This window comes from Zeugodacus cucurbitae, chromosome 4 (genome assembly GCF_028554725.1).
Source record: "Zeugodacus cucurbitae isolate PBARC_wt_2022May chromosome 4, idZeuCucr1.2, whole genome shotgun sequence".
NCBI classification, from domain to species: Eukaryota; Metazoa; Arthropoda; class Insecta; order Diptera; family Tephritidae; genus Zeugodacus; species Zeugodacus cucurbitae.
In genome coordinates, this window is record NC_071669.1 from 60,277,301 (window position 1) to 60,296,777 (window position 19,477).

The 19,477-nt window shown below is 32.3% G+C and overlaps 1 protein-coding gene across 1 annotated transcript in view; it reads left to right on the plus strand.

Moving 5' to 3' along the window:
- Positions 1–1,637: 1,637 nt before the first annotated feature.
- LOC105220775 (ecdysone-induced protein 78C) overlaps positions 1,638–19,477 on the plus strand; it is a 53,586-nt gene continuing 35,746 nt past the window's right edge. Inside the window, exon 1 of the mRNA XM_054229819.1 lies at positions 1,638–1,755. Coding sequence (XP_054085794.1) covers positions 1,638–1,755 — 118 coding nt within the window. The remainder of the gene's footprint in view (positions 1,756–19,477) is intronic.

Consider the following 19,477-nt stretch of genomic DNA (forward strand, 5'->3'; position numbering starts at 1 on the left):
AAATAAATTATTTAAAAGGTGTCTTCGAATATGAACATTAAATTGTGTGACCACTCTTTTCCAAAAAAAAAAAATTAAAAAATTGATAAAGAGAAGCAGACTGCCAATTTTCTCCACAACACTGTATGCTTGGACTTGTAGCTTTTATGGCAACATTTTGGCTTACTTTTTCGTGATGTTACTTCTGCTATGTTTTATTTGCAAATATTGCTGTTGTTGTTGCTGCTGCTGCTGCTGCAGCATTTCTTTGTGCCGCCAGTGTCAATGCCTTGAGATATTTTATATCTTTTCATTTCATTTTATGCCATTATTTTGTTTTTTATATTTGGCTTTCCATACTTTATAGGCTTAATTCAGCTTAAAATAACAAAGCCGGCACACCGAAAAATGAACGAAACGCGGCAATGATAATTTTCCAAGCAAACTGATAGCAATTTGTTGTTACTTACTTGTTTACTTAAATTTATTTTTTTTGTAATTGTTTTGCAAATTTATTTTACTTCGTAATTCTTCCAAAGTATTGGTATTTTTTGCTTCCTTTTGTCATTATTTCTGTATACTCATTGTTTGTGTTTTTTGTTTTATTTCTTATTTTTGTTGTTCTGTGCTGACTTCTGCCAAATTTAGCCACTTACAAAAGCACATAACAACAAAAAGTGCGAATATATTGTACAAAAAACTGAGAATCAACATCCCGACTGCAAGAAGACAACCAAGAACGAAGTGAGAGAGACTCATAAAGTAATAAAAATGCAATAAATGAGGCAGAGCACAAGAATAAATAAGCGATAAAAAAGCGTGCATGCATACATTACGCTACGTAAGACAACGCAGTGTGCGTATGTGAGTGTGTGGAGGAATGCGAAAACGTGAAGTAGCCAAAATTACATTTCATTCACATTTCATTGGAACAATAAAATAAAATACAAAAAAAAAAAAAACAAAAATTTAAATAAAGAAGAAATTAAATAACGTGCCGGAACGTCGAAAAGGAAGTAGAGGAAACAACAACAACAACAACCAAAATAGCAAACATTGCGAGGAGTCACAGGCAGTCAGGCAACGTGCGAGAGAAAAGTGAAAAAAAAAATATATATATACAAGCATATAAATTTACAACAACAAGAACAGCAACAACCAAGCTTTGTCTCTCGACTGCATAAATTTACAAAAATCGCAGATACCTTCACTGTGCAACACCCTCACCTGTGCCTTGAATTTCAGCGCAGGCAACAGCATCAACATCACAACAACAACAAGTAAAAGCCAGCGAATTTATTCAACGAATCTCCAGCATATTCACATACCTACAAACATATGCAAATCAGCAATTTGTCTGCTTTCAAAGTTACACACTATCGAGTCAAACTCGTGTAACTCACTTTACTTCCCCAGTTTATAGTGAAATTTGAAATTTTGTGAATTCTATTGCTTTGAGAGCATTTCGTCCTGAAGAGTGTTTCTTAGTGTTTAACTCACTCACCTGCTTTAATAGTGTGTGTTTCAGTGTGTTAGTGTTCTACTAAGAAGTCTACATTTTGGCGTTGCGATTCGCTTTTTTGTGTCTGTGTTTTGTATAATATACCGTTAAAGTGGATACCCAACGCAGTTTATATTATGTGGATTATCCGTCGTCCATGTTGCTTTCGTCGAAGACCGGCAACACCGCCTCAGCTGCTGCAACTACAGTCGCCGCCATGCAGTGTGACATACCAAATAGTTTGCTCTGCGATGGCATAATGATCGGTGAGAAATGTAAGCGAACATTTTTTATAATTTTATTATTTTTTTCTTGTATACAAATTAAGTTTTTAACTAGTTTTTTTTTTTTTAATTTTCATCAATATTTTATTCCATAAAAGGGGTTGGGCTATACATTTGCTTTTTAGATTTATTATTGTTTTTTGAATTTTAAGCAATTTTAACAAAAACTTTGATTATTTTTATTAAAATTCAATTTCACATTTCTTACTGCGAGTTTATAGGTGATTATAGATTAATAGCCTAAAACTGTGCTATATAATTCTTACACAAATTCACTCAAGTCAATTTTTTTGACATACATATGAAGTAGATCTGTCTTTCTAAATCCGTCAAATTTATTGTCTATTTTAAGACTCATGGTATGAGATAGGTATATTTTTGTGACTGAAATCTGACAATTAAGCATTTTATAGAACATCGCCCAGATTACAAGCCATTGCAGCAATGACCCGGTGGGTTTTTAGCTCGAATTTGTTCTAAAAATAAATAAACTGATGACGAGTATGAAAGTGTGAAATCCATATTCATAATTTTTTCATTTACTCGGGAGGTATAATATATGTCAGATAGATAGCTTCGTTCTTCGACCATCTAAAACTGATTAGGTATACAAAAAACAATACTAAGTCTAAACTTATCTATTTTATATATCTTCTTCATATGCATGCATATACTATCTAACTTCTTCATAAAAATGTTCTTAAACCATGAGATGAAGGGGTGCGCCTAAACCTAAATCTCGACATGTAGATTTTTCCGTACCTATGCCAAGACCTGTGTAGATGCCTAGAAATTTTGCACTTTCTTGCTTCTTGTTTCATTAAACTGAAGTCAGAGTTATCAATTAATCCATATACTACAAAGAATCGGAAAGTCAATAATTTGTTTTAGAGTATAATTGGGATATTAAAAATCGAAATTTAAAAATTTAATCTTCTCTTCTGACACCCACTCGGTGGATGTACTCGGCTAAAATGCAAATGAGCTCCGCAACCTTATACACTAAGAGAACTGATTTATAAATAAAAATAAAAAAATAGATGGACTTTCTTTGGGACTAAAAATGTAATCTTTATATAGTTTTAAGCCCCGAAATTTTTTATTGGTCCACAACTTTGCTTCCGCCGTTTTCCAATAGATGTCTGTAGGCACTGATCGATTAAATCGATTTTTTTCATCGATTTTGGACATTTGTGTCAACATTAACCCAATAAAATATTTGTAGAGATCTGTTTGCATCCCAAACTTATTCTCAACTGAAAATGTCACTTTTTGAACCGAATTTTCGACATTTGCGGGAAATTTTGCTTTTCTTTTTTTAATTTCAAGAAAAGTGCGGCTGAGGCTTAAATTTACAAAAAAAAACGGCGGAAGCAAAGTTGTAGACCTAATAGTTTCTATAGAAACTATAGATTTGTACTGACTTAGACTGACTTTTGGTTTTAAGCATCTAGCACTCTTATTTAGGATTTACTGATTTACTTTTGTATTTTGCTTGCTCTTTAAGCCAATAAAAAAAAAAAATTACTGAAAGAAGAGTTAACAACATATTCGATCCTTGAGAAGGGATTTTTAAATTAAAATCTTTACTCATAATAATAATTTCATCTTAAGGGATATTTTATAATGATCTGCCAAATCCAATTATTTTCTTGCTTCTTGTCATATGTCCTCATGAGCAATTATCTAAATACTTAAATGGCTGTTAGAAAATATTTTTAGATATCTCATATCGATGTACAGTATATCAAAATCGTTTGCTCCTTCGCATATTTATTAATCTCTAAATAAGTGCTGCAATAATATATTTCAAAAGATTATACAAATATACATTCAAATGAAGCCGACTCAGTGCTGTAAAAGTACAATTAAGCAATATATTTCAAAATTAGTTTTTTGCATATTGGCCACAAGTCAATGGCCGCCGCTCCAATGTGTAATTGTGTCATGTCATGGTGATATGTGTACCATATGATTAAAATAACACTTAACTGATATACACATTTAGCAAAAACAAAATGCTGCGTTTTGATTACACTCCGCTCAACTCAGCGCAACTCAACTGAGCTCAGTGCCATTTACACATGACACACTTGTCACACCTGATAGCCGCAAAATTATGCAATTGCCCCGCATCAAGTGAAATACAAACACAAATACGACTACAACGGCGCTAGAGCCGATGCTGCAATGAATATGAATATACCAATATATATATATATATATATATATATATATACTTATATACTTTTTGGATGTGTATTCGTGTGTGGTTGAAAATACCTGCTTGGGGGCGCGAGAGCGCTTAAAGTTATTAAACGCCCCTCGGTGATTTCCAAAACTTAACACACACAAGTACCGAAAAACAAAAACAAAAATTTTCGAAAAAAATATGTGCACTAAGTTTGCCATGTAGGGTAGGGTGAGCGGAGCAGAGTTTTCTTGTACTCTACTCTACTAATGTTGTTGCTGTTATTGCTGGCCTGTGCCACAGCGGCGGTGGCAGCGACGCGCACAAGTGGCAGCAGCAACACTTAATTATGGTATGGCATTACAACGATTTACGCTGTGAAAACTGTGCCAAGCTGAAATTACAAAAGCAAAAAAATACGAGAAAAAATCATAAAAAATGTAAATATAGTAAACTAACCTCATTTCCAGTATGCCAGTCACCATACATGCATATGCATATGTTTCTAAGCAATATTTATTTGTATGTATGAATGTGCTTTTAGGTACATATATGTATTATTATGAATATGTACACCTAGGGCGGGTATATTTTGATGTACCCGAGATTTCAAAATAAATTCATAATTTACTTTGTTAAAGGTAAAAAAATTTTCTAGTTCTAGCAGTACAAATTTGGATCAACTTCGATAAAAATTGTGAAAGGACCTTTATGATCTCATTAAAAAATTTCTATAATCTTTCTATTCTTTACTAAAGTAAAAAGCTTGCTGTATTTCCTAAAATATTAATTTTTCCTTATGTGAAAAGTATTACCGTCATATCTGAGACTCTTTTCTAAAATTGATCGAGAATGTTCTTTTAGAAAAAGATCATGGTCTTTTTTAGAAAATTTTTCGAAAATTAAAAAAAATATAGAAAAAAAAAATGATTTGGGTTGTTCTGAAAAATAGCTATGAGATCCTTAGAGATACTAAAATCGACTTTTAAACTTGTGGAAGAGACTTGCCCTTCCCCTTTTTTGTACTTTATTCAATACTTTATAAAAAGTGTTACAGTTTTATTCGATAATCTGTTTCCATCTGGACGGCAATTTCATAATATCCTCTCGTAGAAGCCCACCTTATTTGCGAAGCACTCGGACAGCCACTTTTCACGAGCCTCTTTTGAGTTCAACTTTACACCACCAAGGGCATTCGCCATGGACAAGAACAGGTATACATGACGCTATGTCCGGGGTATATGGTGGATGCGATAAAACCTCCTATTCGAGCTCCCGTATTTTCTGACTAGTCATCAACGAAGTGTGTGGTTTGGCCTTCTGGTCGATCCCCTGCTTCAAGCGGTCCTGTTGTTCGCAGTAGATGATAGAATTAAGCGTCTGGCCATATAGGAGTAGCTCATAGTGGATGATTCCCTTTCAATCCCACCAAACACACAGCAAAACCTTCCTGGCCGTCAATCCCGGCTTGACCACTGTTTGGGACGATTCACCGGCCTTCGACCACGACCGTTTTAGCTTGATGTTGTCGTATGTGATGCATTTTTCGTCGCCAGTCACCATCCGCTTCACAAATTGATCGAGGTCGTTCGGTTTCAGCAGCATATCGCAGGCGTTGATTCGATCTCGAAGGTTTTTTTGCGTCAAATCATGCGGCACCCAAACATCAAGCTTTTTTGTGTGTTCCGCCTTCTGCAGATGGTTTAAAATGGTTTGTTGACTAACTCCCTTTTCCTGGGCTATGTCACGAGATGCCACATGAGGGTCTAACTCGATGTTTTCTATGATTTGATCGGTATTTCGATAAGGTAGGAAGGGAGATATTTACCAATCTAATATTTCTTTTTCGTAGATTATTAGGACAATAATAGCTAAATTGTAAATTTATTCCTAAAAAAAATATAGAACTATTTTCCAAACAATGATGGACCACCCTAAAGACCCTATAAGTACATTTTATGCTAATACCTTCATAAACAGACTTACATATTGTATGTAATGACTAAAAAAAGTTAGCAGCCATAAAACACTTTAGAAACAAACGAAACAAGTGAGCAGCATTAAAATGGAACACTAAAAGCAACAACAACAACAAGTACAACAACAAATACCAACAAGTGTGCTCATAACTCAACGCCTGGCTTGTATGAGTGAGCGTTCGACATAAAAGCAACTAAAATCACAGGCCACACAACAACAAACAAATAACAACTTCTTAAAACGACTTCTAATTCAACAACAACAACAACAACAACAAATTTACAATAACACAATTTACTTGATACTTGCCAAGCATCAAAGCGAACAAAGCAGCATGAGAATGAACAGTGGTGGGCAGTTCAAAAGCAAAATTCCCCCAAAAAAAAGGCCAACAAAACACATAAAAGAAAAGTAATTTAAGCAATTTAGTATGAAGAGAAAAGAAAGAAAAAATGAAAAAATGTGGCAAACTATCACAAAATAAAGGGAGCAGCACCCAAATGACGCGAACGTCGACTTCGACGTCAACAACAATGACCGCCGTCGCCGCGCTTGTGCTTACAGCAGCCGACCGCGCGTCCAGAGCACATATTCAAATTGAGGTCATTCATCCCGCTTCGTTAACTGGCATAAGTGAATTACAGGCACTCAGTCACAGCCGCTCGCCGCGCTTGCTGTCACCTCAATAACGGCAAATGATAGCACTCCTGCGGTCGCTGAATGCAGCGGCGGCAGTCACCTGAAGTGGGTTACGATTTGATATGGCTTGGGACGATAGCAAACCGCGCACACACACACAAACAGCGCTAAGTGCGCATATAAGTGTTTGTGTATGTGTGTGTGCTTTTGTATATATATGTGTGTGAATGTGCGCGTCTCTCTGTCCACCTGCTTAGCTAAGCGCGCTTGCTTTACGTTTACATCTATGAATGGTGCGCTCCACTTGCAACAGCAACAACAACAACACAGCACAGCAGCTGCTGTTACATATATTTATGTGTGTGTGTTTTTTGTTGTGGTTGTTGTTGTTGTTAGTTGCTGTTGTTGTTAGTTGCTGTCTATTTAGACAAGTCAGCGACTCCATTAGCATTAACTTTGGCTACTGTGCTTTATTGTTGTTGTTGTTTAAGCAAGATTTGTTTGTTTTTGTTTTTGCAGCAGTTGTTTTAGTTTGCTGCTCTCCATATGAACCATTCACCGTTGCTCCACATTTGCATCTCAAATGTGGCATACCCACGCAGACATGCATACATATATATACATACAAACACACAAAAAAAAACAACAAAAAAATATTATTAAAAGAAAACCGTTTTCGATAATATCTATTCTATTCTAATATATGTATCTACATTTATTTATAATGCTATGCTAAATACTTACTTGTATATATGTATGTATGTATGAGTGTCTCTGTCTCATATGGATTTCAACGCTTCGTATTTAGGCTAGATGACAACAGCTCAAATGAATAAAATTACCATAACTATAAATATCTACATCATCTACATACATACATACATACATATGTACTATATATACATATGTATATATACATTCATATGTATATTTATTAGTCTAGATCGTAAATGTAGACTTTTTCGTTGATGTCACCGCTCACACTAAGTAGGTGGTATTGCCGCATTTAATAACTATGCTGTGCTGCTGCGGTTGCTCCCATTGACAAACTATTAGATATATCTCTTGGTGACAAAAAAAATCATACAAGAATTTTTAAATAAAAATATTTTTTTTTATATATTTTATCTGCTTGTATTAGCCCAAATTGAGGTTAGTTTCTAATCTCATTTTTTTATTCGCACTTTTCTTTATATTGCTCTAAAATGGTGTTATGTGAATGATTGAATGAGTAAGTGTGCCCCTTAGTAGTGCAGCTTAAACGGTATAATGTGCAATTAAAACGGTAAATTTTGCACGTAAATGATGCCAAATTAATTTTTGCTTAAAATATTATTCAATCATACTAGGAGGGCTTAATGGCTTGGTTGCTCTCTATTTGGTTTTTATAATATTTTTGTCGCCTTTCTTGTTCTTCTTGCTTAGTCTTTTCAAACGAACAATTTATGAATGAACTATATAACACATTTACATATTTTAATAAGTACTTCGATTTATATTTGTATTGGCAGAAAGCAGTTAGAATAAGTATTCGAAGAAATCCACATTTTATTAATTCAAACCAATGGTATATTCAGAATGCCTTTTTGTATAATTTTAAATGGTGTTTGTTGTTGGCTCATTTAAAGATTTACAAATTATAACATGAAACAAGACTAAGCGATAGATAGCCCAGCTTACCGTTGGTAGAAAAAATGTTATGTCCCAATTGAGTTCTTAATGGGTCTTAACACCATTAAAAATATGTATTCAAGTTTGCTGGCCTCGTCCATTATACATATATATACATATACAAATATACATATATATCCAACATTGAAAATCTATATGATCCAAATAAGGCCTTGAAACAACTTAATCTAAATCACGAGCCAAAAATTGTTGTGAGCGTGATAGGACAAATACATGTATCACTTTTAATACCATTTAGATATACTATATATAGTATAATCGTATATATGTGACATAAGAACCCTAGTAGGGTCAACGTCTAATCGAAGACACACCAGCAGACTGGAGAAGCTGTCCGAAAGTAGAAGTAATATACTATAACTTCTATGCGGATGTAAGGCTTTGTATAGGAAAAGAATCGAAAAGTATCGGTCGCGGTTTCTGAACGATGTCGCGGAAGTTACACGTATATAACTTTGTAAATTATATGACAAACTTTATCAAGACCACAGGGTGGTGGAGAGAAGAAATAATAATGTGAAGAGATTCCAGTCCCGGTGGTTTCACCATGGCCCTCTCAATGGCCTAGGTTCGTTGACAGACAAAAACTGAACCTAAAATAACCTATACATATCCATAATTATGTAGTAGTATATCCTAACCGATCCAGTAACCTCATATTTCAAATTAAAATTGAGAAATCATAACGATATTCTGAACCAGCCGAGTAGTTCGAAGTCTGTGTTTTATGATTCATTACCTTTCTATGGAACAATTCACGGATGCAGGCCTCTTTGAACGAGTATATTAGCCATGAACTCCCACCTACTTCTTTTCTCAATTTATACATAAAGTTGTAATGTTTTTTTAATATTTAAGTTTGTATTTAATATTCTAACCTCAAAAAATACCAGAGATACAGATCTTACTAAAGTTTCTGAAAAACTCATCTATTAATTTTCCGAGAAAAAAGCAAAGGAAAAGAGATTAAAACTCGTATCACAAACATCAAGAATTCTCTACATTTAAAATTTAACTATTATTCGATTAGAGTCACCACCAACTAAACTGAAAATATTATAAATTATGTGTCAAACCTAAAAAAACACGTTTGCCAATTTATTTTTTAAAATAAAATCTTGAAATTTCGGACTACACTATATATTCTGTAAAATGTAAAATAACTGTAGAAATAGCTGTATTGCAATGAATATTAATGTACACCTCTCAAATGTAGCTAGAATAGTCGCTCACCAGGTGGGCATGGCGTATACGCAACCTTAATTATTTACCAAGAAATCTAGCTAAAATTAATGTACCGCACTTTAATAGGCATTATGCAAATAATAAAGCAATAATCGAATACATTTCGGAGCAGGGAAAATTCTCCGCTGAAGGAGTGTGTAAATATACAACAAATACACATACCATTAATATGTATGCGCTTAAGGATCATTAATCACCACTAAAGCATAGCAAACAAACTAAATAAATGAGTGTGTTTGCATTAGCGGTGGGCCACCTCCGCAATTTGACCCAATTTCTGCTGATGTTGTTTATTCTTTTGCTTATTATCTAACTAACGGTTGTTTTGATTCGCCCAGTCGCACAATCACATTGAAGCCTACCGCATTGAACAAGCGGAAAAAAAACAAAAAATATACTTAAAAAAAGAAGAGAAGCAGAAAAAACAATAAGAACCCACTCGAAGGCAGACAAAAACAAAGAAAAAAAAGCAAGACGAGCAAATAAATTGCAATTTGTGTGCAAATTTGTCTGTGTCCAATAATTTGCAAATGGAACAAAAGCCATTTGATCGTGGTCAAAGCGCGCCGCAAAGAGCGACAGAGTAAGAGATAAGGGAACAAAATGCGAAAGAACATTTGTGCGCCGATATGTGGGCTGAATGATGAACGAGCCGATTTCGGTTAAGTTAGGTCGATGGATGCATAAATATTATGAAAACTCTGTAGAAGAAGAAGAAAATAAAGCGAAATAAAAGCGTTGAATAAAAAATCAGAACAAATCAATGCAAAAGGTAATCAAGCTAGCTATAGCTAGGCAAATGCACACACACCCACACACACACACATTTGCTTATATGCATTTGAAAAGGAGGCCACAAAGCTTTGCAGAGAGACAAAATTGCAAATAAGTAAACAAATTGCGAATTTGCTTGTGACATCGATTGGGCGATTGTGAGCAAAATTTATATGAAAAAATATAATGCAAAGAAGCAAAAATAAAAAAAGAATAACAAGAACAACAAAAATGTCAATCGAAACGCACGAAAAATATGCAAATTTTGAACTGTCCTACTCTCATAAAATGCGCACAAGCATTTCTGATTTGCGATGATGGCCATCATGATGATGGCGGTGATGATGATGATCCTAATGCTGTTGATTTGCGCAGTAGAGCAGCAAAAGATATTAGCTTATTCATATATACATAAGTATGTATGTATGTATATGAGCAGATATAAATTCATATGTAATTCTAATATACGGAACATATGACGTTGGTACGGTTCTGAACTGAATTGACGAAGACTTGAGTGGGATGCATTCATATAAAAACTGATATCAAAGTTTTTGAGAGATGCTTGATTGTAAGAGACATTTCTATCAGATATGATCGAATAACTTCTTCTTTTTGATTGGATATTTACTATATTCTATCAATCCTATTAGAACTTTTATTCAATATCAAAAGCTTTAAATCCTTATCTGTTAGAAAGCTTTGCATTATGAGTTGCTTGATGTTTTGGGCATGAGATGAGCTTGTATCACTCATACACATTCATAAAACAATAATAAAACAATAATAGAAATAATAATAAGAAATAAAAGCAGGTGAAGTTCAAAGAAACCAAACAACTTGATTGTATTTTCATTTGTTTTGTATTTTAAGAATCAATATTTTATTCTTCTGTTATCACAAAGTACGCTAAGTAGCAATTTTTCTACTTAAAAAAAATTTCAAAAATTCCATAATAAATTTGATTCTAGAAAAATAATTCTAGAAACTAATTCATTATCCAAGAAAATTAAATTAATCTGACCCATTCACTTATTTACTCAAGATGAAGTTCGGGTACCCAAAAGAACGACTTGCTTCCATAAAGAAATAAATTTCTAAAAATTTAATTTTCAATGTTTTTTTTTCCACTAGAACTTTCTTTTAAAGAATCCATGATGGACCCATATTCTTTTCAAAGAGAAAAGTATTAACACTTTTTTCGGAAATCGTGAAAGTTCATAATAAATTAGTCTAAGAATAAAATTTTTGATACATTTTTTGAATTGCAGTATGGGAAATTCTTTGTCAAAAATTCTTGACTCAATTTATTTTTAGAAAAAAATGAAAAAGTACAAAATTAATTGCATTTGACTAGGGTTTGAGTGAATTTCCGGTTCAATATACATACAGCTGAACTTCCCTAACTCGAATCACCATAATCCACAAAAAAAACTTCGAGTTAGAGAGACTACCGAGTTACGGGAGGTAGGTAGGTATAGTGGATGTCAAACGACGCACCTAGGTCTTAGGAGGCCCATTGTGTTACCACCGCGGCAAGTGTGGCCCATGTTCCATTCCGGCCACGTTAGTCTGCTTGGTGCGCAAGTAAGGGATTGCTTCCAATGAGACTCAGCCAATCCTATAACATATTTATCGATTAGGTGCTTGCAAGTGGTCAAGGGCATGTATATTCCTTCTTTATCGGGTTCTAATTGTAAACGTTGTGCCCAATCTGGTAAGTTCGTCTGCTTCACAGTTACCTGGAATATCACTATATCGCTATGACCCATTGCAGATTTATGGTAAAATATGAAGCTTGCTCAATTAACAGCTCAAGGTATTCCTTCACCAGTCTCGCAGTAATCCTTAGAGACTTTAGTGATTTTAAAGCCGCTTGGCTGTGGATATACGGAAGGTAATTTTTAAGAAATTTTTTTCTATTGTCAATTCAAGAATTCGGGTTATGGATGTTCAATTGTATATGCTAAGCTTAGACTTCAACTCAATTTGCTGAATATTTATAGACGTTTGGGCATTATAAAGTAAAGGTGTCATATTATTAGAAAAGAAAAATATCGATTAATTTATTTCGAGTAAAAAAATAGAGAGTACAGCCCAAAAGTAAACACGATAACTGCCCAGTTCTGTGTTATTATAAGCCCTTAATCATATTTTTAACGTATTTAATTACATGGGTGTGAAGTACACTCCATTCTCACAATTCGAATGAAAAATAAGTGTTAAACGCCTAAAAGTATGCCGCTGGGATTGACATGTGGGAGTGCTAAGCAAACGAGATAACAAAATTCAAGCACAAAATGCTTCCTGTTGATGGCAAGTGACGCAATATGCTCAAATACTTGCATACATAAATATATACTTTTACATAAGAACTATTTGTGAAACAGTCTATAAATATATGAAACCTTTCGTGTATATTAGAGAGTCTATATATGTATGAACATGCCTATTTCTCTCTGCATCATTGTATTGGTATTTGACCTACTTCATCACATCACATCACCCGTCTCAGCACATATCAACGCATATCAATCTCAATTAGAATATGCAAGAATTTAGCGCAATTTACCGAAAACCGAAAAGCGCAAAAACAAAAACAAAAAATGCTGAAATTCTAAATGTTTAAGTTAATTGCTAAAAAAATAAACTTATAAATTAATGTAAACACAAAATCAAAGTCAATGCGAAAAATTCAAAGAAACTCTTTTTTTTTGTATATAAAAGCAATAAATATTTATTTCATAAATAATTGTGCGAACACGCCAAACACTGCCTGTTTGCCATTGAGATTTCCGCATTTCAAAGTTGTTTACATTTACACGCAATTGTTGCAAGCATTCCTAAACAACTAAAGCAATCGCCAGCAATAACAAATCAAATGCAACAACAACAACAACAACAAAAAATCTAAATCCAAAAACAACAAATCAAAAGTCAAGTAAAGCCAAGCCAAAAGCAAAGCGAAAAGCGGTCAATAAACTTCAATTGGCGTTTATTTAAATTCGAAGAACGAAAAACAACAAAATACCTGTGCTAATCGCAGTGTGATTGTTGTTGTTGTTAATTTTAATATGGGCAGGTGTGCGCCACTGGCCGGCGGCATGTGTGTGTATATGTTTGTGTGTCTGTGCTGGTGTTTAGCCGCATAACTTTGGCGCCTCTGTTTAAATTGCAATGTTGCCAAAAACAAAAACAAATGAAGCAAAACCGACAACAACAACAACAGTACAAACGATTGAGCAAGTAGTTGGTGTAAAAAATGCGAAAAAATCGTAAATAAAATTGCAAAAAAAAAAAATCGAAAAAGTTAAATTAAACTAAATATTTTCAATCAAAGTGGCACAAAGTTTTCATTTTTAGCTGTTCCAGATACCACACAGTGAGTGGCAAGTGGCGAGCAGCAATTTTGTGGTAGAACTAAAAAATAAAGTTGAACATATGAATATGTATATGTGTATATGTGGCAGCAAAAGCGACTAAGTGCAATACAAATATAAATGAAAATGAGAAAAAAAAATTAAAGATTTAGGGGCAAAGCTTTTTTGTTGAATTTTTATATTTTTCTGACAAAAAAAATTAATAATAAACTAGTTTAATTTTTTTTTTTTAAGTTTTATTAGGAGAAAGGTAAAAATTTAATTTTTTCTGTAATAAAAGAACAAAAATATTATTATATATTTTTTTTTAATAATTAAATATTTAATTAAAAAATATTTGATTAAAAAATATTTAACTTTTTAATTAAAATTAAAATTCTAATTTTATTAATTTATTATGATTATATTATTTTAAAATTTTAATTATAAAAATATTTTTTTCTTTACCAAGTATTGATTGAATTATTTATTAAATATCTGGAAACAGTTCATACAAATATTTAATACTTCTAATTTTTTTTTGGATTCTTTTTTGTATTTTTATTTTTATTAAAACTTATTTTGAATAAAATATTTTTTTTTTAATTTTCTGTTTATATATTAAAGTTAGATTATTTATTTCATAATTCTGTAATTATTACAAAAGGATCGAATTTATTTAACAAAATTAAGTGTTATGATAAAAAATTCAAAATTCTCTTTTGTGATTTTTTTTTCAATAAAATGTAGTAAAAAAAGCAAGCGTTACTTATAAAAATAAATCAAATGAGCCAGAATTTCCATTCTCATATTATTTGCTTGCTATAAAATATTTATTTATTAAAATTATTTTTTATTAGAAAAAGCATAATAATTTAAAATTATTTATCAAATTTTTTTTTTTTAAGTCGTATTTTTTGGATTTTTAAACAATTACCTTTTTATAATAAACTAACAGAAAATTTAAGTTTTTCGATTTTCTTAGAAAAATTTTTTGTATAGAAGAGATACTCGTCAAAGAGACAAGAAGCAAAAATTATCAACCAGGTATTGTACATGAAGTCCTTTCATTTTGCTTTTTGGAAACTCGACATCCACTCTATAGAGCCCGTTAAGAGTTGAATCGGGGTATAAAAAGCTTCTTGTTATGGGGGATGGGGTAAGACCTATTCTCTTATTCGAAAATTTTGAATTATTCGTTGGATATTGACTTAAAATAAGGTTATCTTGAAGACCATAATAAAGATGGTTGCCTTTCACATTTTGAATCCTATTGTCTGAGATATGAGACTTTCATTGTTAAGAAACATATTAAGGTTAAGAATTTATTTTGTCTGCTTTACAGGCTTCAAAAAATCGATTTTTTTTTGTTTTGTTTTAAATCTCTTCCAAAACTATCCAAGAATATGTCTTTAAAATTCCAGAGGCCAATTCGACATATTTTCAAAGCTAGCGCAGTTTTAGTGGCCGAGCGTCGAGTAGGTGCGTATGCTCAGGGAGACCTTTAAAGCGCGTTTTCTCGAGTTTTCGAGTTTCACAAGTGTTAGAAAACGGTGCCGGCGATAGCAAAAAGAACATATGTATGTCCGATCGAAAAAAACCAAAGTGATCTAGCTTCAGTATTAAATTATCTTCTTTTTGAACTAGACAAAAGTAGTTGAAGTTGGACAAAAGTATTATTTGAACTACTTGTTTCGCAAGTAAATTTAAAGTAAATTTTTTTTTCTTTAAAAAGTGAATTTTTTTTCAAATTTCGAAAAAATTTGGAAATTTATAACTTTTTCGGTATTTTTTTAGTTCATAAAGAAAAGAAACTTATAAAAATGAAAAAAAAAATGTGGTTCGACTGTTTCACCGATTTACAAGTGCAGACTACAGGCGCTCCAGAAAAATTCTTACAACTTTGAAAAAATATCAATATTTTTTAATAATAAATATTGTTTTTTAAGCCTTAAATATAGTACACTATCGTCTTAAAATTCCGTTTACCACAATCATTTCCTTCTCTTTCCAAAAAAATTGCTAAAAAAATTCTTTTTTCCGGCTTCTAAAGCAGACTACTGCCTTAAGGAACTTAGCAAAAATATATCTAAATACTGAGTCCAATCTAACTTCCATTACACAGTTCCACTCAAACAAAATTCATTTAAGTCTGCCAGCCAATATTAATTGTTTGTGAACATACTTGTCAAGTTTTCGAAATCACAAAAAATCGATTATAGTTCGAAAATTAAACCAAAAACCTCTATTTTTTCTATTACAATAATTCGACTTTGTTATCACAACAATGGAATGAAACACAATAATACTTCTTTCAAAAAAAGTTATAATTTAAAAAAAAAAATTATCTAAAAATTTGTAGTTCTAAAATATTTCAAAAGTAAATATACCCAATCATGTGATGTTCACAAAAAACATGTTGTTTTTCCAGTAAAGCCCACTCATGACAAACACAGAACTTCCTATAAAACAGTAACAGAATAAATATAGTACCAAAAAACCCCAAAAACAAAACCATCAACAGCTAGTGGTAAACAAAAATATTGCCTACAAAACAAAGACAACAACAACTAACAGCATTACAACAACACTTTATCTACTTAAGCGATAGTTTTATTTTCATTTTTTTTTTTTTTGCTAATATTCACTAGTTCAAAACAAATCTATTAAGTATCAACGCAAAAAAAAACAAAAAGAAGAAGAAGAAAGCAGGAAATCTATGCGTAAACAAACAACAAAAGCAATTTCTACGCAAAATAAAATTAAGCGATAACAAAAAAGCAAAACAAAACGAAACTACCATAACATTTTATATAAACAAACAAACAAACAAACAATATTTGACGCAGTGCTCGCACGCATTATGAGCGATTGGACACTTTCACCGGCCGGATAGCGGCGACACACACACGCCTGCTCTATCACTTGACAAAGAAATAAACAAAACATTTGCTGCATGCAAAACTACTACTAAACTGACACGGACGCCATTACGCGCAAACGTACTAAAGTTATACAAATTGAGGGCATATGCAGGTACAAGAATACGCAGCGCGGTGGACGATGGGTTTTGATTAGAAAAATTAATAATTGAAAATTGAAAAAAATCAGAAATTTGTAGAAAAATTAAAATAATTAAATAATTTATTAAAAAAATTATTTTAAAAAAGTTTTATTGGCAACTCTTTCATAATAAGTATTTATTATTAAATATAAAAAATTATATGGCAACCGTGCTCCGAAATTTTTTTTTTATACATTCTTTCCAAATATTACGCTTAAATAAAACTAATAAATTTGTTTACATAGCTAATTTTTTTAATTGATTTATTTATTTTTTTTATTTTGTTAGTAGGCAACCCTATTTCATAAAAAAGCTAAATTAGTGCTTTGATATGATTGATTATTACATCTGAATTAATTATTTATTACTTAAATTTTTATTTTTCAATTTGTCAATTTTTGTTAATTTTCCAACTTTTATTTTTTAATTTTGTTGGCAACTCTTTTTTGGATAAAAAATTATATTATTTTTAATATTTTTTTTTGAGTCTGAATTATATTATATGAATACAATTCTTATCCTTTTAAGTAGAAAGTGCCTCTAATAATATGTGGATGGCAACACTATTCATAAAATATTCTGAAATGAGAGAATTTTTCTTAATTTTAATGGTAACTCTGAAATTTAAATAATAATTTTTTTAAATAAATTTAAAAAATAGCAATTTTTTTTCCAAAATATGAATAAAATATTAATAATATCTATAAATTATTAATAAAAAGTTTTGACTTCATATATTTTGTTGAACAGCGGTGTAACCCTGAAGTACTTGAAATTGTTCAAATTTTTTCGAATATTTGTAAGAAAGCCTCTTCTTTTTTAATTATAACAAAATAGTACTCAAGTCCAAAAATTTCTATTAGAATAAATATTTTGTCTAATTAATTTTGTAAAATAACACACTGTACCTACTAAGAACTAAACAAAAAACTTAGTTACTTGTATAAATCACAGTGAGCTAACAACCAGCGACGAACGACCTCAAACGAGGTTAACGCTGTGTACCTCATGCCTATTCGCAACAAAAGTAGAATACAACAACAACAATGAACAGAAATGTGCATGTACATAAATACAAATCTACGTATGTATGTATATAGTAAAATGACATTTGATTACAAGCAGGTACAATTGCACGCAAGATGATTTTTGAGATAATAGGCGCCTGAGTTGCGTGTATATATGACTTTTTTCACATGCAAATAATGAGTCCAGCTTTGACATTTCAACTCACCAGAGATGCTGGAAAAATGTGTGAGTTTGCCAATGTAAAAATAAATATATATGTACATATATATACACATATATATTTTCATTCATTGCATCTGTTTGACCTATATTGCCCTGAGACTTCTGCCAATTATTGGCAAAAGAGCAGCTGAGCGATTATCGCTTGCCAGCAGTGTGCAAAGGTACAAAACGTGCAAACCCGTTTCCTTTGAGTGAAAAAATCATACATAACGGTATGCTCAACTAATTGGCTCTCACATGAGGGCTTCATTTGACCACATTGTCGATATATTTGCCTTTGCGCTACTTAATGCTGCTTATGCACAATATTTCTGTATGAGTCAACGTTGGAGTTGGTTGGGGCGTATGAGTGATTTTTTTCAAGGAAAAACAATTTTTGAAATACATATTAGTTGTAATTATGAAAGTAGCATGTCTTCTAACTGTGGTTGTAATCATATAATAAAATAATATGAATAAATAAAAAAATATATTTAGTATAAACTTCGGGGTCTGGAATAACTTCTATTAGCGTTTTTAGACAGCCAAATAAATTGATCAATTGAAATGTTTATTGAGAAACCCTTTTTTGCCTTTTATACTGCCGGCTACACGATAACCGATCAGCTGTTATACATTTTAGTTTTTGCTTTTCATAAGAAGTTGGTAAGTTTCATCGGCTGATTATTATTTTTTAGCAGCGACATCTACCGTAGCTTATTTTTATCAAAAAATTCAGCCAATCGCAGACAAAGAACGTATATCGTACGTCTTTGTCGCAGAGTTGCATTTGATTTTCAAGTCGATTAAAATTCAATTAAAAATGAATGTGGATTTTATTTTGTAACGGGTGATTTTTTTGAGGTTAGGATTTTCATGCATTAGTATTTGACAGATCACGTGGGATTTCAGACATGGTGTCAAAGAGAAAGATGCTCAGTATGCTTTGACATTTCATCATGAATAGACTTACTAACGAGCAACGCTTGCAAATCATTGAATTTTATTACCAAAATCAGTGTTCGGTTCGAAATGTGAAATCCGCTTTTTTATCGACAAATTTTGTTCAGCGATGAGGCTCATTTCTGGTTGAATGGCTACGTAAATAAGCAAAATTGCCGCATTTGGGGTGAAGAGCAACCAGAAGCCGTTCAAGAACTGCCCATGCATCCCGAAAAATGCACTGTTTGGTGTGGTTTGTACGCTGGTGGAATCATTGGACCGTATTTTTTCAAAGATGCTGTTGGACGCAACGTTACGGTGAATGGCGATCGCTATCGTTCGATGCTAACAAACTTTTTGTTGCCAAAAATGGAAGAACTGAACTTGGTTGACATGTGGTTTCAACAAGATGGCGCTACATGCCACACAGCTCGCGATTCTATGGCCATTTTGAGGGAAAACTTCGGAGAACAATTCATCTCAAGAAATGGACCCGTAAGTTGGCCACCAAGATCATGCGATTTAACGCCTTTAGACTATTTTTTGTGGGGCTACGTCAAGTCTAAAGTCTACAGAAATAAGCCAGCAACTATTCCA